This window comes from Hydractinia symbiolongicarpus, chromosome 3 (genome assembly GCF_029227915.1).
Source record: "Hydractinia symbiolongicarpus strain clone_291-10 chromosome 3, HSymV2.1, whole genome shotgun sequence".
NCBI classification, from domain to species: Eukaryota; Metazoa; Cnidaria; class Hydrozoa; order Anthoathecata; family Hydractiniidae; genus Hydractinia; species Hydractinia symbiolongicarpus.
The window spans coordinates 24,407,143-24,433,759 of NC_079877.1; the positions used below are offsets into that span (position 1 = coordinate 24,407,143).

Genomic DNA, 26,617 nt, shown 5'->3' on the forward strand with positions numbered 1-26,617 from the left:
GGTTGACTGACTACATATATAAAAGTTCAGGTTGATCAAGAGAAATTATATCTAAAAAATGTCAAATGTGCATATCGCATCTGTTAGCCAGGCTGCTGGGGTCACTGAGTATCCCTGTGCATTTAGGCTCATGCAATTACTAAAGGAACAAAATCACAACTCTTTTTAACAAAATATCTAAACATATTTTTATTAAAGTTTCAGCAGTACAACAGCAATTCTCATGTACAATGTTTAAACAACAACATCGATATATAATATATAATATATATATATAATATATATAATATATATATAATATATATAAGGGAAATGAAGGCTGCACATTAAAAAAGTATGTTGATTCTCTAAAAAAAATAATATAAACCTAACTGCAAAAGATGAAGAAATAATAATAAACAAAACCATCACCACTGAATGACTTCAGTAAGCATAACACAACGCTCTTGAGTACAAACCAGGCTTCTTTATACAAGGCTAACAAAAATATGCTTCTACAGAAACAATGTTATGGATATTATCAATGTATTATAATTATACCTGCCCAACAGCAATCAATTTCAATTGAATTTTATTAATCAAAGCTATTCTTTCTATAAATCAATACAAGTAATTATGATATTAAAATGCATTATATTTAAAAAGTCAGTCAACCACTGTAAAGCCAGTGACAAAAAGTGACCTGCCAATGTTGTGTTTTGTTAATTAGCTTCAAGACAATTAAAAATGATAACACTAATAATTGATTATAATTTTCTATACAGATGAATTTAAAACAATTTGACAAATCAAACACAAGCAACTTTTAAGTCTGGAATAAAATTTTGGTAAAAAAACAAAAAAATCAAATGTTTAATACTTCTTAAAAAGAAAATTCAATGTAACAAACAACCAATTTTAACATAATTTGCATACATGCATGCTCTCTTCACATGTTGGATAAAGGTTTGACCCTTGAACTCTTAACTACTCATTATAGAGGAAACTGGAACTTGTTAATTAATAAACCTAGTGCTAACTGGTTAGCAGGGTAAATAATACTAATGTCAAAAATATTTCTTGCTATTATAAGTACAATACACTATTGGGGGCAAATTTTTTTGGGCACAAATAGTCAATGTAATAGATTTTTTCCTCACCTGCCTTATGAGGACAATATACTGATGGAGGTCAATATTTTCGGGCAATAAATGGTTAGTGAAACGGATTTTTTCTTAGTCTTTAAATAAATCTAAAATCATTAGATTAGGGCAAAAAAACATGAATCTATGTATCCTTTCAACTGATGAAAAGGCTTAAAACTCAAAACGAAGTTATCAATTTTTTTCTTTCTTTCCATTAATTGCGTACTTAACATTCAAAATAAAAACAAACTAGTCTTAAAACATGTTAAAAAAGCATAAACAAAAAATAAAATACTGCTCGCCCAGTTAATCAACTGTTAAACTTGGTTGTTGTTATTGGTTATTTAAGAGCTAACAACAGTGCCATATACAGTGAAATTTTGTCTAGCTCACAGTGAAAAAACAAGTACACCTGCTTAATTTCTTGCAACAAAAAAAATTACTTCTTATATAAAAAGATCCAAAAATGCGTGAAACAGTAACATTGTCCTAATTAAACAAATTTATCATCTACAACCAGAGACCAGTAATGTGTGTAATGCTAAATATTAATTTTATCAGTTTATTGTTCAAAATTTAACATTTTATGCATCCACACTTGATGAAAATTTCTGCTTTTTAAGAACCATAAAATGTAAACGGATGCTTTAAAAACTTTTTAGTAAAACATGTAAGATGTTCTAGCACAAAATTGGATAGATATTAAATTTACTTATCAGAGTATGCTAAAGTATGCTGCTTTGAAAGAAATTGTCTTTCCATCAAGTAACAATTTCTGGCTGTTATAATTGCTAACAACAATTTAGAATGATCAGTCAAGTCAGCTCACATAATTAGTTGATTTTAAAAACCATATGTTTTAAATGGGTGCCAGCAAGAAAAGCCTTTTCCAAAGATAAAGTGAAGTACAACCTGAAATGACCCAACCTTCAATGGGTGTACTGTCAATGTTTAATGATAATCTTTCTAGGAAGTACAACAGAAAACACAAGTAGTAAACAAACAAAGATTAGAGCAGTCTTAATTTATTGAAAATTACTGGGAAATATGTAATTTTTATCATGAGATTTGGTTATAACAAACTTTAAAATTGTTAAATTAAAACTGATCAAATCATCCTCAAAAAAGACACCGAGAATAAATTGTGTTGTTCTTTTCTGCTTAAAGGGTGTCGGTTTTAAATTATTTTACTAGGCTGTATGAAAACATTTGTCATGCTGTAATTTACGCAAAAAAAGTATAACAATACTCTTCACTTAAAGTTTCTATTTCAAAAAACACAATTGTTTCTAGTTAATTGGGCTGTTTATTTTAGTATCCCAGCAGCCAGCCGTTTCTTAACCACTCATTAACCACTGGACATCTATTATTTTAAGTGTAATAACTGTCAGAGCAATAAAATATGAGCAAAAGATGCTGTTATATTTTGATGTCTATGTTTGTTCTACTTATCATACAACATCAATGTTGTGTGTTGCTTACTTAAATACTGCAAGAATTATACCTTCTTTATACAATGTGTTATTTATTTTAATTAAGTTGTAATAAGAAGTATACATAGTATATAGATCTCCACCTCCAGATTTTTATGCCAGCTTTGAAAACTATTATCATGGTATGATGCCGTGTCTGCATAAAAACATAACAAGAATAATGATCTTTTTAAAAATACTACCTTATTCTCCAAGTGAAGCAGTGTGTTTTTCAAGTCTGTTTTATTTGCTTAAGTTCTCAAAAACAACAACACACATGGTACAAACAAACCTTTGGATTAGAGAATATTTTTCAAAAACGAAGTCACTATCCACTACAGATTCACCTTTTAATGGCTGTTCATTTTCGACTTTAGTGACTTACACGAAAGTGGAGCTATTGGCAGTGAAAAAGTTGATGATCTCTGAGGACAAAAACAACATCTTAAATCATCCTAAATATAATATTAGGCATCCAAATATAACTAAAAATGACAGAAAAGTTCTCCATGGATACCCATTATTTATTCGATATAAGCACTTACCTTGCTTTTAACTTAAGTTCCCTATAAAAATAAACTTTTTGAACTAGCCAGCTAGCTATATCCTTCGAAATTTTGCATAGAAACACAAGTTTATTGCACTTAAAGCCAGTCAAAGCAACAACAAACCTTTCTAAAACATTTTTTAACAAATACATCTCCTTGTGTTTGTCTCTGTTCCCTCGTCAAAACGAACTTTTAATTTACTGATATTTAATACATTTTATGGACTGTAGTTTATTTTACTGCCAAAAAGAATACAAAAGAAAAAAATTAAAAAAAAGTAGCAAATACATACATCATAAAAAATAAATTTTTCATAAACAGGTTATCTGGACGTCATGTGGTTCTAAAGTGAGTATAACTTCCTGGACCTTAACCGTTTTAGTGGTTCGTTTATTACACACTATTTTTCGAGACGTGGTTTGAGGTTATTGAATAGTTTTATAGCCCCTTAAGGGGAGAAAAAATACTTTGATACAATTTTACGTAACTTTTCCTGACCAGTGTCTTGCTGTAAAGGAGATAAAGCTCAATAATTATTAATTTGTACAGTTCTAAAACCAATTGACTTATACAGACCACCAAATTAAAAGAAACTTTGTCAAAATATAATTGGTCATGTCTTAAGTAAAAAAAAATCTATAAAAAGAAATTAGTGATAATGATGTTGTAGTTTAAGCAAAAGAAATATTTATTTTGTTCTTTTGCTTTCTTCACAAAATAAACTTTTGTTTGTTTTTTCTCTTTCCCTACTAAAATAGTAGATACAGCCATTTTCATCTAACCCTGTCTACTGCTAGTGTTGATGCCAAAATTCTAATTAAGAGTGTTATCGAATCAATGTGCAGCTTTTCTAATTCAATTTATTTCATGTCAGCAAAATATTGCCCTCTGCTATATGATGCTATGATGCACAAACAAACAACAGTTAAATAAACTAAGAAAATTAAACCTAAAAAGGTAATTATAATTGCCTTTATGGTTGAGTAAAAAAATTTGATCTGAAAAAAAACATCCTTTAGGGCATGAGTGACAGATTGGTTGAGAATTGACAGATCTAGAGTCTTAACAAGTTGATGTATAAAATTTACATAATTAACATACGATAAACAAATTCATGGTGACACAGGTAATAATCTCAAAACACATCCTGATGTGAAGTTTAGACAGCCAAAAAAATCCTAAAATTGCAGGACACTTTAATTTCATTAAAACTTTGCTGCATCATCATCATCATCATTCTCGGTTTAACGTCAGATTTCCATGCTAGCATGGGTTGGACGGAGTATATTAATGACCCTCTTCCAATCTGATGTAGACTGTGTTAGATCTAAACTCAACTTCCGCTGTATCAAGTCTGTCCTTATAACCTCCTGCCAAGTCTTTCCCCCAAGAACTATGAAGTCTTTACACTTTCTTACATAATTATCCTCCTCCATTCTTTCGAAGTGCCCCAGCCAATTCAATCTTCTTGTCTGGATAACATCTTTAATACTACGGATACTTAGCCTGCTTCTTAGCTCTTAGACTGGCGTTACACATCCACCTAACCATCCTCATATCATTCCTTTCTAAACGGTCAAGATATTCCTGCTTCACTGCCCATGTCTCACTGCAGTACAACATAACGCTTCTTACACAGGCTTCATACAACCTACCTTTTACCTCAATTGACAAGACTCTGCCGGTCAACAAAAGAAGAAACTCTGTGAACGTTTTCCAAGCAGAACAAATCCTGCAAGTAACACTTCTTCCAACACCCCCCTCACTGCCCAACACATCACCTAAGTAACAGAAGTTCTCAACTATCTCTAACGAGCCACTGTTGTACATCATTAAAGCTTGAAATACTTCATTCTCTATAATCTTACCTTTCCAACATTTGCATACAAATTGAATGTCAGCTCTTAACCTTCCACCAATACTACTGCACTTTCATATGTACCCAATGCTTGTAAGTCTGATAAAAAATTGAGTTACTACTAGCCCCTTTCCTGCAAACTCCACAAGGCCACTTTCCAACTACAAGGTCACACTTTAATGCAATGCTACTAATCATAACTTTAGACATTGCTGCGTTCACCCTTAGCCCTTTCTCTTCTAGTCCTTTCCTCCTCTTCTCAAACTTTTTAACTAATTCTTCCATCCACTCTGCTATGAGAACCAAATCATCTGCATACAATAACTCCCATGGACAACCTTTTCTAAACTCCATCGACAGCACTTCTCAGACGAGAACAAACAACAAAGGACTAAGTACAGAACCCTGATGTACACCAACATTTACACTAAATTCATCACTAAGTGAATCGTTAATCGAATAAATTGTTAATCCTGACACAACTTCTAGCATTGCTGTACATGGACTGTACCATCGTAACTAGCCACTCATCCAAACCTAATTTTCTCTTGCAAAGCCCAGAGGCAGACCGAGAAAGACTTGGCAGGAGGTTATAAGGACAGACTTGATACAGAGGAAGTTGAGTTTAGATCTAACACAGTCTAGATCAGATTGGAAGAGGGTCATTAATATACCCCGTCCAACCCATGCTAGCATGGAAAACGGACGTTAAGCCGAGAATGAATGAATGAACTGGGCTAGCCAAAACACCTTCATCATTACGTATACACTTCTCACCTACAACATCTTGATTAGTCTTTTTTATTTGATTTGCTATCTTTAATACCTCATTGTGCTGGTCTTTCCTTCGTAACACATCTGCAAATCTGTTTCTCTCTGCTTCTGATTTTGCCTGTTGTACAAACACGACGTTAAGCTTCTAAGTAAATATTTTTACTACCACCTGACTTCCACTGTTTCCAAAGTTTCCTCTTTCCCTTTAACACTGGTTAACCTCATTATTCCACCACCAGGTCTGTTTATGTCTAGCTGGTCCTTTCGTCCACCCACAGGTATCATCAGAAGCTTCTAGAAGATAATTCTTCAAAGTAGTCCAAGTACTTTCAACATTGCCACTATCACATTGACCATTGTGAGCTAACTGCTGAACTTTTGCACTAAATTGTCTTGCTACAATCTCTTCCTTCAGCTTCCAGACTTTACGACAGGGCCTGTACTTCCCCTTGGCTTCTTTAACACTCTTCAAGATAATATCACAAACCAGCAACCTATGCTGGGAAACACACTCTTCCCCCAATAAAACTTTCATGTCCTTCACCACTTTTATGTCTGACTTTCTAACCAGGAAGTAATCTATCTGTGTCATATGTTATCAGCCTACTCTGTCTCTTACTGAATGATGTGTTGCAAACCACCATGTCCGTTGCCATTGCAAACTCAAGCAATTTCTCCACTCTCTTATTTCTGCTCCCGAATCCATAACCTCCATGCACACTTCTATAACCTTCAGATGACTTCCCAACATGACCATTAAAGTCGCCACCCACCATGACAAGTTCAATGTCTCCAAACTTTGATGTGACTGCTATTAATTCATCATCATCATAAAACTTATCTTTATCTTCCTCACTGAGTCATCTTCTATAAATTTATGTGTCATTTCTGCAGGTTACAGTCAAGATTAAGTGATACAATCAACATCGAACCAAGATAAATATTTATCTATAAAATTTTTTTAATGGACCTACTAATATTATGGTAAGTCTGAATGAAACAGAATTTTTCAGGCTATGTAGCTATATACTTATTTGATAATTGCAAGAGATGCTTTATCATGGGAAACTTAACACATTGTAATAAATTCAGGAAATGAATTCCACCCCAGAGGACCGTGTTATTTTTAAAACTGGGTATTAAATAATATCTTTCACTTAAAAAAACACAATTAAATTGAGAAGCTACTTTGTGCATCAGCAACATCTTGCCTAGCTAGCAGTGAGTGTGATTTGATTCAGTGTCACCAGCAGAACTGCGAGCTAAAGAGAAACCCACATGCTACATGCAACAATATGTTAACAACGCAGATGCAGATAGCTTATCATGTGGTTTAAGTTTTATCATGCCAGTTGTAGTTTATTATGGCACATTCATGATGTTTCCACGAGTCACTACTTCTAGACAGTATGTTGACAACGATGCACTGAAATTACAGTAGCTCAGTCTTTTTTTTGATTATATTTTCCAAAAATAAGAACATACTTGCGTGGGTGAACCATTCCTCAGTGAGGAAACCTTTAAGTCTTAATAGTCATCCTGCAATTGCAAGAAGCATTTTTCTTAAATAAATGTTAACCTACTACCACTGCAAAGGATTTCCATGACTGTCAGAGTTCAACCAGTACAATTTGTACTCAAAATATTGACCTAGCTAGTTACCTAGCTAACTAGTTATGAAGCTCAATATTATAAACTAGATAGTTTACCCATTTGTTATAGTTAATTTCTTATATTGTAAAAATACCACGTACTGATAAAATTAAATTCGCAAAACATTACAAACATTGATTGTTATCGTTTTCAAATTAGCTGTAGACAGGTCCAGTGCATATAAAGATTTTAAAGAAAGAGAGTATTCTATACTTTCTGCTTTGCCCTCCAGTCGGAAATTAATGTAAGCTTTCCTTTGATTTGACAAAAACAAATTAAAAAACATTAGCCTCGCTTCTGATTTGCATTCTAACAACTGCCTCGCTGCGTCAATTTATCAACAAGGCGGTGGGGCTCCCCACAATCTCGGCAGGGCCCCGCGTTGGCGCCACGCTCTGCACACCGCAATTATTATTACCAAGAAAATCTACATATTGAATGAAAATCAATCAGAGAATACTGGAGTTAAAATATTGCTGAAAAAGAAATTAAAATGTATTATTACGAAAAGATCTAAAAATGCAATATAGCCTTTGCTTCTGCAAATCTTAAGAATTCAGAAATATATCCTCCTTATTTTACCAAAACAAGTGATAAAGAACTACATGTGTCCTATGAGAAATTCTCGAAATAAGTGCTAAGGTTTTTTATTTCTTAGCAATTTACAGTTATATAAATATCTTTGAAGTCGTATTTTTAGTTCATGACAACATACAAAGTGTGTGAATTAATAATGAGACTCATTCATATTTTCGTGTATTCAGATACAACACCATGGATAAATGAACAGCTTCGTTTTATGCTTTATATGATCATATGAAGAAAGCGAGAAAGGCGGTGTAGTGTTTGGCTATCATGATAATAAAATTTGGATAAATTGAAATCGCGAAAAAATAAAATGAAAATAATTTGGCCTGCCTGTGGTGCTTAACATAAATCTATCCTGATTTTCTCTGTACTTTCTGTTTCAATGTAAATGTTAGATTAATGAAATTCTATAGCCAAACCTGAATTCTCCCCCTCGTTCTATGTCTTAATGTCATTTCCCACAATCTTATTCCCCGAGCTTATTTCTGATATGTGTGACACACACACGCCACATATCAGAAAACAAAAAAGGGAGCCCTGGAAACGATATTTCTATTTCCAATAAACTTTCTGCTGTAGTCCCTTTTCTCAAGGCTGCATCAGAGTCTCAATTTTTGAGGAAAAGCGTAGTCTGACGTACAAAGTAAGAGGAAATTTTTTTATCTCTCTAGATTGACTAAAAACACATCCTCTGCAAATTTTTCTTTTTTTAAATATATGACACCTAATATGACCGACAATTCTTTGTACGGGTCTCATGGACCACGCTGGGCTTCTACTTCTAGTAAATTTTTCAAAACAAGTTAGCGAAAAACTGGAGATATCTGTTGAATGTATTATATACAGTGTAACTTGATTCGCGTAACATATTAAACACAATAAATACAAAAATTACCCTATCCTGAAATAGACGTAGAATTTCAATTTTAACATTCGTTAAATCGAACTATTTCCGTATAAAAGCTACCGAGAGTTTACTGTTTTGAGGTAAAATCATCTCTACGTTCATTGCAAATTTTCGCTGGTAGGAACAACAGAGTTTCCACTTAGTAGAAAGTCTTTGCAACACCAGACATTTTTTGACTAAAGTTCCATTTCTCATGTTTTCCAGTTTTTTTTTAGAGATTTTATACTGGAACTCTCTAATTAAGTAAATTTGATACAAACGTTATGGATAAAACCATATATATATATAAAACAGTTTGCAAAAAATTATTAGTAATTCCTTGAAAACAGATTTGAAATACAATCCTTGCCAATACAAAAAATGAAAATAATTCTTAAATGATGTTGCAGGCAATTTGAAAAAATATTTTGAAAATCCCAGTCAATTTCTAACTTTCCTCACTCAGTGCTCCTTGTTCAGTGCAACCTCGATGCCAGTGCCTGTAGCGTTTTTTGAAATAAGGATGAAACTTCGTCCTCATATGAAAAACGCTACAGGCCCTGGAATCGAGGTTGCACTCAGTGCTTAAATACAAAAATAAGTGAAAGAAACTCAATTTGTGATTTTATTAAAAAAGAAAATTATACAGAGAATCACAGTTATTATACATAGGCATATGTACATTATCTACAGTACGGTATCATGTCTAAATAATCCTAAATTAAATGTCCAAAGAAAAACAGGCGTGAAAAATGTATTTATCTACTGCGAACGCCATCTTGTTCCTCCAAATTTTTGCCTTTGTAGATTTGAAAGTATAAAAAATTTCAAAAAAAAAGATTTCTAAGCAGCCATCAAATACTCATTACATACCCTTTACTATCATTATTCTTCATGACCGACGAATTCGTAGGGCGAGAGAAACCCCCTTTAAAATTGGCGCTATCGTAGAAATCTTTTGAATTTAAACTAACTAGATTGGAGAATAACAAATTGGCGGACTTGCTCCTTCATTTATTTCCCTCATCCCCCGTTTCGTCAGCACTCCTTTTTTTACAAAAAAAATTTAAGAAACGAATTTTAGATCAAATCTGTGAGAAAAAGGATAAAATTAGAAGTAGGAAATTTAATTTTTTCACTCCTTTACGACTGTTGGCGTTTTATATAATTTACTTTATTTGCAAATTCTTTCGAAAATAAAAAGATTTACATAAATTACATTACTAAACTTATATAACTTCAAACCAATGTAAATCGTACTTTAATACAATCAACACAAAGGTATATTTACATCACACTATTTTTCTGCACGAGGCAGCAAAAGCACCTCTTTAATTACATATAAAAAACGAGTTTTTTGAAGCGACATAATAATTGCAAAATTACCATTGTGCGTCACATGGGACATGACCTTAATAACCACATGTAAAGGGGGGTTTCCACGAAGCGAATTAAACGGCGAATTCGACGGCGAAATCGATGGCGAATTCGCTTTTTAATTTTCACGACAAAATAAATTACACGCCAAATTCATTGTTTACATTGGTTAACCGCGTTCTGATTGGTCTACAACTAGCAGCGAAACCTTTAGCCGCGAAAAAGTAGGAACTGTTTCTACTTTTCAGCAAAGCGAATATTTCGATGCAAAATCATAACAAACAAAACTGCGCATGCACAGATACAATTCGCCGTCGAATTCGCTTCGTGAAAATCCCCCTGTACTCAGGAATCTTCTCTTTTCAGTTTGATAATATTAAGATCCTTTGAAAAATGGTAAACCATGTTTAAAATAGAGCTGACCATTTTTAATCAGAGGTTTGATTAGAAACACGTAAACAGACACCTTCTTCAAAAAATTATAATATAAAAAAATAAAGACTAAAGTGAAGACTGGAATGCTATCTCAACATAACTGGGCGCGCTGCACGGCGTTAACAGTTTGTCTCGATTGTTCGAATTATCTTCAAAACAAAGATAAAAACAATTTAAATCTCTAAACATTAAAAGTCTTTACGCCAATCAACTTGACGTTTCTCAGTGCCCAATATCTCTTTTTAAAATGTTTTTTTAGAAAAAAACAAATACTAGCGATATTTCCTTACCTCTTTGAAACCAATTATTTGCAGATTTCTTTTCAATTTCAATGCAATTTCCGGTAATATGAGATACTCCCTCCTGCCCTTCTCCCATCTTAAGACCTTTCCAGAAAACACTTCAAAAACGTACTAAATTTTTTACATAAAAATAAATTCTCCTTGAAAATGACGTCATGAATGTCTATTTTACTGACGTCATCATGTATTTGTGCAATTTGTGTTAGACGTTTGACTTGACGTTTTCACAGAAATAATAATAATTACAATCCCCTTAAACATCAATAGCGCCTGAATGGCGCACTTCTTGTGTGCTGGATAATAAAGGCGTTCGCTCGTCCGTTGATTCTTCTGCACTCTCCTCCGTAGCTGTTTGCTGCGAACCCGTACTAGCATTATCAAAAGGCTCTAAATGTTTATTTTTTCTTTTCTTTTTCTTCTCTGGATCAGCGGGTTGTTTGCACACTGGACAGAGCTTTTTACCCGATGTTAACCATGGGTCTACACATTTACAATGGTAAGCTAAATAAAAACATAAAACTCTTACTCCGCAGGGAATACAGAAATAGATACAGCCTTATTAAAAGCTCTTTTAAAAAATGATCAAGTCAATTTACTATGTTTCCCCCATTAACGCTACTACAATTAAACAGGGTTTTTTTTTATAGACACGGTGTAGACTGACTACAAGAATTTTTTCTGTTTTTTTTTAATTATTTTAACAATGTCAAACTTTGACCATCTATCTATCCCTTTTGATAATCTTGCAAAGCCGAAGTGGGCTGGTCACGACATTTTTCGCCTCACCGTCCTCCATACATAAAAATATAGTTACCATGGTTACAGGGTAATATTCTAATTTTATCATTTTCTTCGTATTCTTCAATACATATCGCGCACATATCATACTCATCACCTGCAAGGATAAAAGTATATTATACAAAATCAGGGGTATTAGTCCAGGAGCTAGGGGGGATTTGGTTATGTTAGGAGCAAATTCTACTGTCCATAGTGTCTGTATGTGTCTGACGTTTCAGGAAAATTATGTTTCCCATTTTGAATTTTCTTGTGAGTGTGCATTTTAAAGACCGGAATATAAAAGTCAGTTTCCCAGGGCTGGTATACGGAACTTACAAAAAGGTCAATATCTCAAAATTTGCTTGTGCTGCAGCTTTAAAAGTTGAACAGAACATACATCTGCAGATAGGCTTTTAAACATGGAATAAAATGTATTCGTAAAAAGTGCTAATGTGAGCAAAAATTTAGACATTTAATGATTTTTATAACTCCCAAAAAACTTCATCGACGTACAAATTGATATAAAAGTTCTTTTGAGAGCATTTACAAAGTTTTATAGGTAATGGGTAATGATATGTAAATATATTATACTTTTGACTGTGGTGAGATTTTAGAAGTTTTCTATGGAGAATATCGTTTTATACACTGTCTTTATGTGATTACTGTTGCAAATAATGGAAGAGTTTTATGAAGAGTAGATAAATAGACAATAAACGATTTAAAAACATGTAGTGCTGTAAATTATGTATTAATTTTTTGATTCTCGGAAAAAGAAGAATATAATTGGAGCAAACCAAACAAAAATTGTTATAATATTCATCCAGTCACTGTCTTTCTCGCTGTCATTTTCTTTCTCACTAAGATCCTCACCGTCAACATCTCTACTACCTTCGCAGTCGTTTAGCTCATCACCATCATCTCTCCGTTTTGGCAATTTTTGCATTCAAAGAAAAGCATTGACATTGGTTTGTGCTGCAAGTCATCTTCTTGCATGAACAGGTGGTAAATGGTCTGGTCTCTTCACAATCCACTGTAATTCAAGGCTGCGGTTCATCACTTGCCAACCACAACCGTCTGGTTTATTCGGAATGTGGCTGCTTTTTAGGGCCTTTTTCCTAGTTTTTGAAGTAAAACTGTATCTAATACCCTGCTAATCTCTAATATCGCAGATTGCAAACGCTTGAAGGGCTTTGACTTATTTTTTTTCGAAGAGTACTACCACAATTTGCCAGGGGTAGTGGCAACGCACCAAGTTCATATTGCATAACTTCCCTCAGATCCAAATTTCGTCATGGTTGGATGGAGAGTAACTTTAAAATAGCCTCTCTGTCATGGCAAACTTTTGAACGTCAACCATCGTCAACCATCACTTTGATGGTTGACGTCTTTGTATCAAATGTTTTCAGGGTTTTTTTTTCCTTGTAACATCATAAAATCCAACATTGTTAGTCTCGACTCCATCCAAGCATGGTCTACCGACATTCTGGGCGTTTAATAAAATATTTTGTACATCCTCAGTTGTTGTTATACCAGATAAAAGAGAGACGATACTTGTGCTTATCAGATATGGATTTGCTCAGCTAGTTTTTAGAAACATTTAAGGTGGGATGTACTTTATAAAACATAAACTTGAAATAATAAATGCCCATCCATTTGAACTTTCATCTAATACCAAAAATCTAAACCATAAAGATAAGTGTCAAATTATTCACATATAACATCACAGCAATTTAGAACATGCTCTTCATCACACTTCGTCCTCTTGACACCAAGGTCCTTTGTTAAGCTTTTCGAACTGTCCAAGTCAATGGTCCTTCTCATATCTGCAGCAAGTGTGGCAATATGAAGACTGAAAAATCTCCAGCGTTGAACTGATATTGATACTGCTTTGTTACATCCTGATCCCGTTTGATCACGGTTTGTTTGCTTCATTACTTGACCAACAGGCAGCATGTTAAATGTTCCTTCGTTTCGTCTAGTAGAAAAATTTTTATTTGATATTCTTGGTAAATTTGATGGAAACCTTGTTTGGAGTTGTTGTTGACTAGCCCAGTAGTATCTGAAGTGTCTTTCATGGTTAAATCGATCGTAAACATGTACGCAAATGAGCATTTGTTGCTTGTGGCTTCTAAGCTAAGGTTTCAATCGCCAACACGTCTAGCTTTAACAAAGTCTAACAGAATTTGCATCATGTCAAGTCAAACTTTGCCACAAAACAAAATTCCTGGGTTCAAAGTTTGGTGTAAAATCCTTCTAAAGTAGAATAAAGGTGATCCATCGATTGGAAGGCATCAATCAAAAATTGTGCTTTCCTTTTATGTAACAATTTCTCGAATCTTTCAGACTCAATACACTTCACACCAGAATGTCCATTTTTTCGCTGCATTGTTTCATACAGACACTTTGCAACCCTGACCCCACGATTGTATTGCTTTCACTGAAGAATTCTTTCCGTAGAATCCAGACCAGCAATACCCGCCTCAATGATTAGAACGCTTAGACTAGCCGAACCAAATCTTCACTCGCATGAAACCTGCCAATCACAGGTTGACAATACCCCTTATAAGATTGTTTATAGGATTGTTCAGAACTTTCAAAGCCGTTGAATAGATTGCTTAATCAAGAAATATACCCACAATATGTTCAGGGGGTTAGAATTTGCCCCTAAGACAGTCAAATGTCATTAAATTTAAACTAGCAAATTTTAATAAAATGTTTAAATAAACTTGAGGAGATTTTAAGGATAAGATTCCAAATAAAGTAACTATTGTTGGAGAATACGGAACAGTTTTAAGGAGACTTTTTAATTAAGGGGTTTTTGAGGAGGTATGGCAAGCCTTTTTATGCATTTCCTAATTCTTTTGCATTCCTGGGTGACTTTGTAACACAATCTCCTACCAAGGGACTATAATTGCTATTTTGCAGAAATACCTTTTTTAAACTTTTTTGTAGGAATTTTCTTCAAATTTGCTGGCGACAACCTGGCACGCTTCTGTCTGACACGATAACGACAATAACGACCAAGCTAGAGAAAAAAGCACAAAGATTAATAAACACATGATGGTTCAGACAGCTGTGTGGTGAACAATCCAAATATCTTATTGTTTCTTTACAATAATCGTAATAATGTTGGTGTTTGCAACAGTGTGGATGAATGGTGCTCATCAATAAATTAAAAGAAAAAATATTTAAAAACATCATTAAAGGAGCACTAGTTAATATCAAGATCGGTGTTAAATTAGGGTCGGTGTTAGTATTGTTGTAAATAAGAGTTCGGAAATACAGCTAGAAGTGTTTTTTTCTCACATCAGTAAGCAACGCCAGGCTAATTTTAAATTATAGCTGGTGGCAGACCAAATAATAAGGCATTTTAGTATGTGGAATTTCTTCAATTCTCAAAAAGTACTGCAGGTATCATCGTAAAAATCCATCAAAACACATTTACACATTTTTAATGCTTAAACAGGAATTCTATAAAGCTTTTAATACATTCACATGTGTTTACAAAAAATTATTTACATGTAAATAAGCCAACTACAAGTGTACTGCTATCCAGTGCCAATCTTAATAAAAAGTATCGAAAAAAGCAAACGGCATTCTTACTTACACTGAAAACAAACATAAAGAAAAAACAAATCCCAACAACCACTGCGAAGGGCACCAAATACAACTGCAAAGGTATTGTTGGTATGCCTGATATCCGTATTATTGAACTAAATAAAAAAAATAAATAGTATTACCTGGGTTCCTTAGTTTGCAAATTTTTATCCATATTTGTGAGAATTTTGTTTGCACGAGAATCACTGGAAAGGGTTAATTCCCGAAAATAAATCTTCGCAAAATTACTAGAAATAAATAAATTGTTATCCACCAATTTTATTTTTTTCCCTTGTTTTCCTGGGTAATTTTTTTTAGAGTTAATAAAAACAATGGAGTCATTCTATGCCAAATTAATAGATTTTCAGAAGGATCCCTTCGCAAAATAATTCTTCACCAAAAAACGAAAATGGTTCGTTCGCGAAAACAATATTCGAGAAATATCTCAACATAACCGTTCGCGAAATTAATCTTTGCATAATGCATAATGGGTGTGATAACAAGAGTATTTCTTAGAGTTTTATTTTCATTATTTCGTTTCTGTTTCATGAAAACTGTTCAGATTGCTTGTAAAAAAACGTTAGGGTTAGAAGTTGGGGTTAGGTCTTAATTTTCTCACAAAGTTTTTGATCACTTTATTTAGTTTCGTTTCCAAAGTATTTTTCAAAGGAAAAGGAAATTAAGAAGATGATGACATAATTTAGGGGGAGGTCTACCAAATAATTATGATTGCTTACATGGGAAGAGTGAGTGAAGAGTCCTGGAAAAATTGACAATATAATGTGTGAATGGTCAAGGTCTGATAAATCAGGCATCTAAAACTTTCGACTTTTTCAATCTACCACAAAAAATGATGAGAATATTGACTTGCTGGTAAATCCTTATATTTTCTTTATATCAAACTTTAATTTTTGGTCCTAACTTTTTTTACAACTAGCAAAATTTCTTAAATTTTTTGAAAGGTGGCTTATGAATGTGTAAATGTGTTATTTAAATGTGTTCTATATCAGAAGCGAATGATTGAAAGAAGTTATTATGGTAAATTTCTGCGCTATCACTGTCTTGATCTGTGAAGAATTTAATTAATCAAAGCGTGAAACCGGTTTTTACTTAATTTGACATTTAATTGGTTCAATTTTGATAAAAAATAACATCTCTATCTAAAATACTATCTCTATTTAAAATTTTATTTTAAATGTAATGAATTTTTGAAACCTTCGCCAAAAAAAGATTTTCTACAGTGATTAGAAATTTTGAGGAAAGAAAAAGATAAGTTATGAAAATAAAAGGATAATTAGCAGAGTCAGGTCATAATTTTAAATTTTATATGTTTACATTAGGTTACCTATGTTTTTGTTTAAATGCAGATCAATTTCTTTGAATCCTTAAACTTAAGTGTAAAGGCAGTATAACTGAAAACGATCAAAACAATAACAATTTCCACAAACAGTCCAACTTCCTGTAATTGAACTTTCTATAACTCCAACAAACTTGTGATCCTCAATGAGGAAAAAATCTTTTTGCAAATGAACATTACGGAACTTACTTTGTGTAAAATAAATAATCCTGTAATGCGATACCAGATTCCTAAAAAACATGTTAAAGCATACTACATTTTTCCTTTATAAAACCCCCCGGTCAGTATACTAAACTTCTTCTTTATAAAAAAAACCTGCTCGGCATCCACAATTTCAACAGTTTCTTAACTTCTACAGTTATTTTAGTTTCTTAATGGGTTGCTTTACTAAATTCAGTGGTATCTAGTTAAGTCCAAAGTAAAATTATGCCAACCATACAATAGTTTCAATTTTAATTATATTGGATGCTCAACATTTAGTGTCTCATAGCAAAATGACCAATTCCTGGTTCCAAAAAGTTATGATTTCTTACTAAAAGTATAAACACAAAAAAAAATTTTTTTCAAAAAGTTTATAAAAAAGTTTTTATGATTAAATTTACTGAAATTGACCTTTGCTTAAGGTACTTCAACCACTACAAAAAAAAGGCTTACATAATGCACACATACTGCTGAAATACCAGAGCCTTCACCTGAAACATAAAATAAGGTGTTTGTAGAATGCAATTACATAAAAGAGCTTACATGCAGTATTCCTGAAAGTAGGCAAACCCTAGAGGGCTATATAACCCTATGGTTGGAGAGCTTATCTTCATTCACAATAAACATTTAAACTAATTGTTAAGTCAGGTGTCTTATGGCATGACTTTATAAAGTTTGTGTAGAAAATAATGACATTGTCATTGCAGGTACAGGTGTTGAATGTTTAGGTTTATTATATTTAAAAAGTTGCAAGACGTGGACGAATTATGTTTCCCGTGTGTCTTTTACTGCCAAATTGCCAGAATGTGTTTTTGCAGCACTTTTAAAAATTGAGCTAGTCTCACTGTGCGCGCATCTTTGGTCCTACTCTCATCATAAAAAGATGTTTATAGTGATTTCAAAATAGCAGCGTCTCTTATGTCATTTGTAAATACACTTATTATAGTTGTAAACTGCAAAGAAAAAACAGAAACTGGAAATTTTATAATATAAAAAATTTTAATGATGAAAGTGAGAGGCAACACATGCTTTTATAACATTTCCTGCAGTCAGTTAATAGTTCCCAATAGTGAAATGCAGGAAATATTATTCTTCTGTGTCTAACAGTTTTTTTAACATAAAAAACCTAAACACGTGAACACCTAAGTCTACCATGACAATGTAATTATTTTCTACACAAACCTTACATCAATTGTTCCATCGTTTAGTTTTTTAGTTGTGAAGATATTATTACAGTAAAGTTGAGAATTGGGTTCTACAACCCCTCAAAATCAAGGCAGAGGTATGTTGTAACATTGTAAAAAAGATATCACCTAATTTCGAAGCTTACTGTCACATATTTTGGTAATGATTTTACCAAACTTATAAATAAACATACCACTCATTGTTGCAATATCTGAACTTGGCGAATTCCGATAAATTATTGCTGCTTCATATCCAGCTTTTTGTGCATTGAACACCTAAAATTAATGATCTATTGTATAAGTATTATTACTTGAAGGGAAGAAATTAAGAATTTATTTTCAGAATTTTAATGGCAAAACAAAGACCCCAATTCTATTTTCCTCTGATACAAACCAAGTTTTATTGCAAATTTTAGGTGCAGTATTTATTAGGGTTTTTAATTTTTAAAATACAAAATGAGTAAAAACAAACAAATGTTATTCTTTTACTACAAATTTGTTTTTTAATTAAACATTAAATCAAAAAAAAATTTAATATAAGGTACAAATTTATGTTGTCATAAACAACATGTATCATTTCCTTGTCACTTATTTTTTCTTGACTGTGACTTTCAGTCCGTTTTCTAATAAATGCTACATACAAAAAACTATACTTCTGATTACTGCTGCATTTTAAGGGTGGTGTTCAACAAAATCATTTTATATGCCTTTTGTCATTGGTTAATATTTACTTGAAAATTTACAGCAACAAAGAAAGGGTATAACAAAAAAGGCTGTTAATCTGGCAAAACAACTTAAAATTTCTACTATCACATACCTGTTTTGCATAAGAACAGGACTGCTGAGAAGATGATTCTTTTATTAAAAGGAATGCATGATGTGATGAAACAACTGCTGGAAACACAGATTGGCATGCATTTAAAGGTCTTGCAAGAAATAATTGGCCCTAAAAGCAGATGCATTATCATAACTCTATCGAAATAAACCTCCCTAAGGCATATAAAATTTAGGATCAATTTGAGGTAAAGCTACTTTGCACATCATCAACGAACTGCGTGGGAATGACACACTAACATACTACCGCAGTGACCCACTTATATACTGCCTGGCAGATTCTTCTGATTGGCTTGCAATTTATTAGCCTGGCAGTGACTCTCTGCCGGGTAGTATGCTAGTGATACGCAAAATATCTCTGCATTAATTTAATCACACTGATTATATACTCACCCATTAGGATCAGAGTGAGTAGAAGGATATTCCCCGATATATTATCTATATTTATAATGTGCAGATGTGCAAAAATGATTTTGAAACAAAAAAAACAAAAAAACAAGGGCTGATCCAGTAGGAAGCACAACTGAATTTTTTTTATAATGATCATCAACAATCTGAAAAGACCAGTAATCTGAAGAAACTTACTTGTAAACCCTCCTCAGGTATTTCAGGACCAAATTCTGCTTCTTTGTCGCTAAATTGCTGTATAGTGAGATTAGATGACCTTGGTGGATACTAAAAAACACAAACATGTCCTTTATTGTCCTGTTTTTGTATTATTGTAATGTATTTATCTATCCAGTTACTATCCGAATACTAGGCAAGTGAAAACTTTATAAATATGGGAATCTGCCTATAAACACCATAGACAAAAAAAATAAATTAATAATAAATTAAATTTTCAAAAAAAAAAAAAAAATCAGCACGGAAAGATTGCATTACAAACCTGCAATGATCTAAAATTTCATAATTATAAAATAAAATTGACATAAACATAACACTGCAGGTGTTTTAAAACAAATTAGATTACTATGTTAGATTTGTGTGATGTCAGAAATGAATGACTTGATTATTAAAAATAAATTGGCTGAGGCTAACATCTTAACTGGTGTGTTTAAAAATCAAGCACAAGTGACTATACAAATTCAAAACTTTAATTTCAGTACAATCCAGGACATTTGTTATTTTTTGATGACAAACCTCTCATGTTTTTATGTCAAATAATTTGTGTTAAGTATATCTAAATTTCTATTTTTTTTACTTTTTTGCAAGAATAAAACTTGGCAAACACATTTATAAAATTTTTATGAAGTACTGTTATTGAAGCGTTTTCTTGGAAACCTTACCTTTCAAGAGAATACAGTGCCTAAAATAATAGCTGATTGGACCATCAGGATTCAAAAAGGAATGGTCAAATTGACCAGCAACTAATTCTGTATTCATTAAAGACAGTTTCGAAATTTATGCAAAAACATGGTTAATCAATAGCGTAGCTATAAATTGTATAACCCAAAACTCTGAGATCATTTAAAACTATAGACCATTTAAAATATCAATTGCAAAATAAATGCCAATTTTTATTATGTTGTTAAATTATATATTTCCTCATTTTTATTTAATAATTTTTTGATGTTTTAATTCACTTTATAGAGCCCCTATGAGTGTAACAGTGTTAAATTCATTCCTTTTTAAAAAACATGAGAATGTGCAGAAGGTTTATTTATAGTAGCGTGTGTGTACATTGTAATAAAAATAAAACAGGCCCCTCAAAAGCATGTGGCAAAAATTAAATTATAAATGAGCAATGGCAAAACATTCTGTGCATATGATTGTTGCGTAACATTTTTTCCTTTCAGGAAAGGAAAAAATGATTTAAAAAAATTCTCACACTAGCATTTTTTATACAGTTAAAGGAAACCCGAGGTATAAAATGATGTTGGACTTATATTATAGAGCTTAAAAAGTTAGCTAACAAAGTCTTTTTTAAATTTTTTAAAAAGCTCTTTTCGTTCTTGATTTTGTTTAGAATTAGGGAGTTAGCATTACATAAATTTGTCCCATAAGGACACTCTAACTTAACTAGTTGTTCTATGGGCGAAGTCGACGGTAGCTTATGGTCTGTCGGTCAGCAAAATAAAAATAAATTTATTGAGAATGTAGAACAAAAAAAAATTAAAATAACAATGGCGGAGGGTGTTACGACAAGCATATTTTTCTATGCATTTTATAATAATTTGTCTCACTATAAAAAATGTTTGGATATTTGTTCTCTTGTTTTGAATTATCATAATAACTAGTTGTCAGGGTGAAAAGATTAAAATACTTGCATGCTCAAAAATTTGTTTTTAAAAGTTATGCAGCAAGAATATTCCTCTTGTGCTGCTTTGAAAGTTATACATAATATACTTGTGATTTTTTAAAAGTTATACAACAAGTTATATTTGCGCTGTTTCGAAATTTACACAGCAAGTTATTCTTCTCCCACTTAAATAATAAAAAAAAACAGAAAAGAGATTTTGATAAAAAAAAATACTGTTCTTTTATGTCTTTTGCACAGTCTTATAAGAAAATCTAAATTTTAGTGCAAAATCTTTTTCAGACTATAGTTTAGTTGAAAGAAAGTCTTACGCAGCATTAAAATTATTACTTTAAAATTCATAATGGAGGAGGGTGTTACTACAAGCGTATTCTATCTTAGCTTTATTTTTTTGTCTATATTGTATCAACTAAAAGTCTTGCAGCATTACATTTTAGCTAGCATAATTTCAATCATATATAATAATCATAACGAAGGAGGGTGTTAAGACAATATTAATAGCTTTTTTGTTATAAATCACATAAAAATTTAAAATTTCGTTTAACCACATAACTATTTTTGCAAATATAAAATTTGTGCATCGCACATTTTAGTTTCATCGGAACAAATTACCATAAGCCAAGAATTAACTGCAAGTGGCCTTAACAGCAATTAACATTAATGATTCACTTTGTTTAATAGAAAATTGTAGATTGACATTCAACCAACACATCATTGATTATCTTCTAAGCTCATTATATTTTCACGAGATGGGATGAGAAAATGTGTTTTTTCTCAAAATTTTTTTGTTTAAAACTTTTTTTTCGGTCGGGCCCGCAGAACAACTAATTAAGTTGGAGTCGCCTCATAAGTATAGTTACAAGGTTTAATTTTTATTTTTAAGCAACAAAAAAAATTAATTTGCTTATTAAGAATTCTTAGCAGTTACCATGGCCAGGGATAAAATATTTTAAGTGCTGGAATAAGAAATAATTTTATGATAATATCACTGTTGGCAAATATGTTTTTTGACTCTGGAACATTTACTGGAAATTGGTAAAATCCCCAAAAAGGCAAATTCCAGGACTTAAGAAGACATAAACACCTTTAAGCAGTTGTTTTAATTAGAAAAAGGTGCAAATATTTATACACTTACATCATTCAGACTAAACCCACTTTTATTGATTAAATTTCAACTATATCCAGTCAGGAAGAGACTATAAGAGTCACAATCACGGCCACAGATTATATATCTACAAACTCATCAATTTAATAATTATATTATATGGGTTAAATAAACAAGTGTTTAACATGGATAAAACTAAAAAATATGATTACCGCTTTAACATAGCCATCCACACTGGTAATTTGTGTTACCAACACCAAGAGTATATAATTATGCATATCTTTTTCTAAAAAAGGATGGAGGAATTAGTATCAGACTAGTTGTAAACTTGTGAATGTAATCCACAGGTTTGATTATTGAAATAACTGACTAATAGTGGGAAGAATGAAGGTGTGTGTAACCACTTTTAACAGACAGTCAGATATATATTTCTTATTGACAAGTTTCATTGTGACGCATGTTGTTTATAATCCCCAGACCTCTTACGCAGATCGACAGGCGAAATAATGCAGGCGGTAAGCCATGTTCCAAACCTTTTTTTTCAGGTATATGCATCTTTTGATCTTGAAATTAATATATAGCTTGCCTGCAGTTTAGATTTAGATCATACAGTACAGTCCAGATGTAAGCGTACGCGCACGCTTAAGTTCCACACTTTTTTCTTGGAGGCAATAGTTGTTTGTCTTTTTTTCTGACTAATTATCTCGTGAGTCTTGTAAGTCATTAACTTGTGCGTAATAAACAAAGGATTATTGAAGAAACAATAGCTTATTATAACAGCACGTAACTATTGTTAAATAGTGTTAACATAACTATTCCCAATAGCATAATTGCAAATGTTATCAACTCTACCAATGTGACACGAAGAGCCATTGTTTAATAGTTTATTAAATAAAAGATTTGCGTGGAAACTAAATAAACTAGCGAGAAGGTATTGTTGGTTGCGCGGGTTAAATAAAGCTTTTAAGTGATAGAAATCATTAAATTTTAACAAAACTTTAACTTTGATAGAAAAGCTTTTTTAGATTGCGTTTTAGAAGCGTTTAAAAAAATTTAAGCGAAAAGCGGCGATAGAAATGTTTTTTTAGATCACATTTTAAAAGTTTAAAAACGAAAAGCGGCGATAGAAATGTTTTTTAGATAGTATTTTAAAAGTTTAAAAACGAAAAACCGCGATAGAAATGTTTTTTTAGATCGCATTTTAAAAGTTTAAAAACAAAAAGCGGCGACAGAAATGTTTTTAGATAGTATTTTAAAAGTTTAAAAACGAAAAACCGCGATAGAAATGTTTTTTTAGATTGCATTTTAAAAGTTTAAAAGCGAAAAACCACTATAGAAAAGGTTTTTTCGATGTGTTTTAAAAATTTTATACTCTTTCTTTGGTATTAAAATTTAAAAAAAAATGTTCTCACAATGAGTGTTTTGAACTTTCCAGAATGTCAAAAGTTATATTTTTAGATTTTTTCTTTCTCCAGTGTTAAAATTTAATTTGTTTTCGAAATCTTATCGTGAAGGGAAAAGTCCAGAACGTAGGGTTTTTTGGTTTGCGTTGCTAAATGTTGCCCTTTATAAAAAGAACTTTTAAAAGTTTTGCATGTTAACAAATATGTTTCGACGATAAAGAAGTATTACTAAAAGTTTTGAAGCATTAGTTTTTTTAAAAAATCCTTAGATCATTGGATTTGTTGTTTTTTAAGAGTGCTTGTGTATATATCGAGATTAAAATCGCGGTACTATAATTAGTTTTGTTGTTAAAAAAAATAAAAATTCAATGCCCTTCGCGTTTAATTTTTTCTCTCGCAGAGTATTGTTTATAAACAATGTTTCTTGCTATGCTTTTGTTTTTTTACGAAGCAATTATTTTTCCGCAATTTGAAAGGAACTCGCTATCCTATTGTTTTTTTGAACAAATTATTTTTGCAAGTTGACTGTACAATTATACTTACATTTGGACTGTACTGTATCTCAGATAAAAGGTGTTAGTATCCACAGTACAAAAGTTTTTAACCATAATTTAACTTTTTTCACCTAAGGTCTGCATTTTTTTGCCTGTCAATTTTTTTGACTTTTTCTGCACATGCGCAAGAATCCTGTAAAAATGCAAACATTAAAACTCATCTATAAGGAGTCACACCTTCAGTATAAAGCTTTTCTCCAATTTCCTCCAAGTCAATTTTTTTATGAGAGAATTTGTACAGTTGTCTAGACGAGGGTGCTGACTCGCCGAAAACGCTGTATATACGAGGGGGCAGCAGGCATTTTTTTCGGGCTTTTTCTCAGGGTTTTTGTCTGTAATTAGGAAAAGCCTGGACCCGACCGAGCTCATTGTTTCCTTTAAATTTGTCGAGAAGAAGGAAGGTGCTATTTTGTCGTCGTACTTACAGTTTATTATTTGTGGGATTTTATTACAGATATTTATCGAATTAATAATATAAAAAACAGTCTTCCACTATCACTGCTTGACATTAAATTATATATACATATACATAGAAATAAATGTTTAAAAAAATGTTGTTTTGGGTTAATTTGGGTTTCTTCAGGCGAAATTTTAAGTTTTTTAAAAACACTAGTAGACGTCCAACAACTCTGTGGTTTTTGCAGCGTTTCTGATGAGTCGGCACCGTAGTTTGTCTAGGAAATGTATTATATAGTTTTAAAAAGCCATATAAGATGTATGTACGCATCCAGTCATGCTGCTGGTTACAGTAAACATATTTTCAAGGATGGCATCAGTGATTAGCTATAATAATTAGCTACCTATTTTGCCAGCAATACACTCAATCATAGTGCCATGTTTTTCCAGCGCGCATGAAATAACATTACGTAATGCTATCCAAAAAAGATGCGTGTTCAGAAATGGAGGTAACGAAACATTAGTGCAGAAAAACTCAAGGCTAGCAAAGCGAATATAAGGAAAAAGATCGACTAACTGCTGTGTTATAGGATTCATGAATAGCCAATACCTTGGAAAAATCATAGTTACTACAATAAAAAAATGAAAAGAGACAAATGCTCAATTCACGAGGGTTTATGTCATCATTCGTGCTAGTGCAAAGCACCATTCGTTAATGCACATGTTATGGTTCAAATTATAGTTAAACAATCGCTTTCTCAAAGCATAGATTAGATGTCTACTTTGCGTAATCCCTTTCTGAAAATTACTTTGCTAAACAAGCATAAAAGTGACAACAAAGATTGCACATAGATGCTGTGCTTGGAGCGGTACGCAAAGAAGTCAAGCTTTGAATGCATGTTTCATTTGTGCGAATGTTAAAATAAAATTGTGCAAGTATAGCATGGTTAAAACATATAGTGAGTAAATGTTGAAATCTGAATTTCTGCCACGTTTTTATTGTGGATTTTGTTTGTTTTGAACATTTTCCTCCGTGTTTGCTTGGTTTGTCTACATTTTTTACCTCCATTTCTGCGCGCGCATTGGCCATTACATAATCACTTGGATGCCCACACAAATAAATATCGGGACTGTGATTTCATGTATTGTTTTAAAAAAACCTGGAGATGATGCCATAACTCTGTATTATTAGCAAAAATTTAATGCTATTGAAGTCAGTGAAGCTTAATTGCATTAAATAAATTCTGGTTTACAAGTTTCTTTAGGCATTTTCGTTAATTTCCTTCGTGCTAATTTTGTGATCGTTAATTTCCTGGAAAAATGTAGTTCAGGCGTCCTACTTCTGTACTTGTACCTAGCCAGTAGCTACATAAAGAGTGAGCATACAAAAATATCTAGAAGTAAAACTGATGGGTAGTTATATAGCTTACTAGCAAGATAGCTACCTATTTAGTTAGCTAGTTCTTTATTCCAAAGTTGCTAACCAGAGAATCATTTTGTTTTGTTTTGTTTTTGACAAAAAAACATGCCGGCTGCATCGATCATCTCGTGCTTGTTATAACGTATCGGCATGGCGCGCCAAACTTAGTGAAACTTTCCGCAAACTTTTTTTGACCTTTCATTTTCGAAAATTTATTTAGTGGCAAACTTTCGATATCCCCACTATATTTGTTAAAAAAGTCAATCAGAAATGTTTTACCTTCGTGTAGCCTAATTTCTCTCAAAATTCAGAAGTTATTTATTTTTCCATTGTGAATTAGAAAGAAAAGACGACAATACTTGATATGTGGCGCCGTAGATTAGTGGTTATAGCTCTCGTACTCTGTGCGGGAGACCGGGGTTCGATTCCTCTTGACGGCGATTCAGCATGGGCGAGTGAATGTTACCATAGCCCCGGGTTAACCCAAGCCATGTGAGGGAAATTGGGAAGATGGC

At 32.4% G+C, this 26,617-nt stretch overlaps 1 protein-coding gene across 3 annotated transcripts; it reads right to left on the reverse strand.

Annotated features, from left to right (window-relative positions):
- Positions 1-9,515: 9,515 nt before the first annotated feature.
- Positions 9,516-26,276, reverse strand: LOC130636383 (E3 ubiquitin-protein ligase RNF13-like). 3 transcript variants are annotated; one of them, XR_008982261.1, is made up of 12 exons: positions 26,128-26,276; positions 22,542-22,615; positions 19,553-19,642; positions 18,951-19,079; positions 18,328-18,409; positions 17,403-17,440; positions 16,938-16,978; positions 15,402-15,507; positions 14,726-14,819; positions 11,832-11,912; positions 11,006-11,518; positions 9,516-10,864 (listed from the first exon to the last, which is right to left on the reverse strand). XR_008982261.1 is itself a non-coding variant. In XM_057446083.1 (11 exons), the coding sequence occupies exons 2-11, from the start codon at positions 22,605-22,607 to the stop codon at positions 11,271-11,273; spliced, it is 975 nt and encodes a 324-aa protein (XP_057302066.1). In that variant the 5' UTR covers positions 22,608-22,615; positions 26,128-26,276; the 3' UTR covers positions 9,516-11,270. The 3 variants fall into 3 exon arrangements, 2 of the variants coding, with proteins under 2 accessions (XP_057302066.1, XP_057302068.1); XM_057446083.1 differs by having other exon boundaries at positions 9,516-11,518; XM_057446085.1 differs by having other exon boundaries at positions 9,516-11,518; positions 26,113-26,240.
- Between the last annotated feature and the right edge of the window lie 341 nt (positions 26,277-26,617).

Coding starts and splice junctions, on each gene's coding strand:
- LOC130636383 (XM_057446083.1), bottom strand. CDS start 22,607: ATGCATAATTATATACTCTTGGTGTTGGTAACACAAATTACCAGTGTG. Junction 19,080..19,552: donor TACCTGAGGAGGGTTTACAA/GTAAGTTTCTTC, acceptor ATCTGCTTTTAG/GGCCAATTATTTCTTGCAAG. Junction 16,979..17,402: donor CAGCAGTATGTGTGCATTAT/GTAAGCCTTTTT, acceptor CATGTTTTTTAG/GAATCTGGTATCGCATTACA.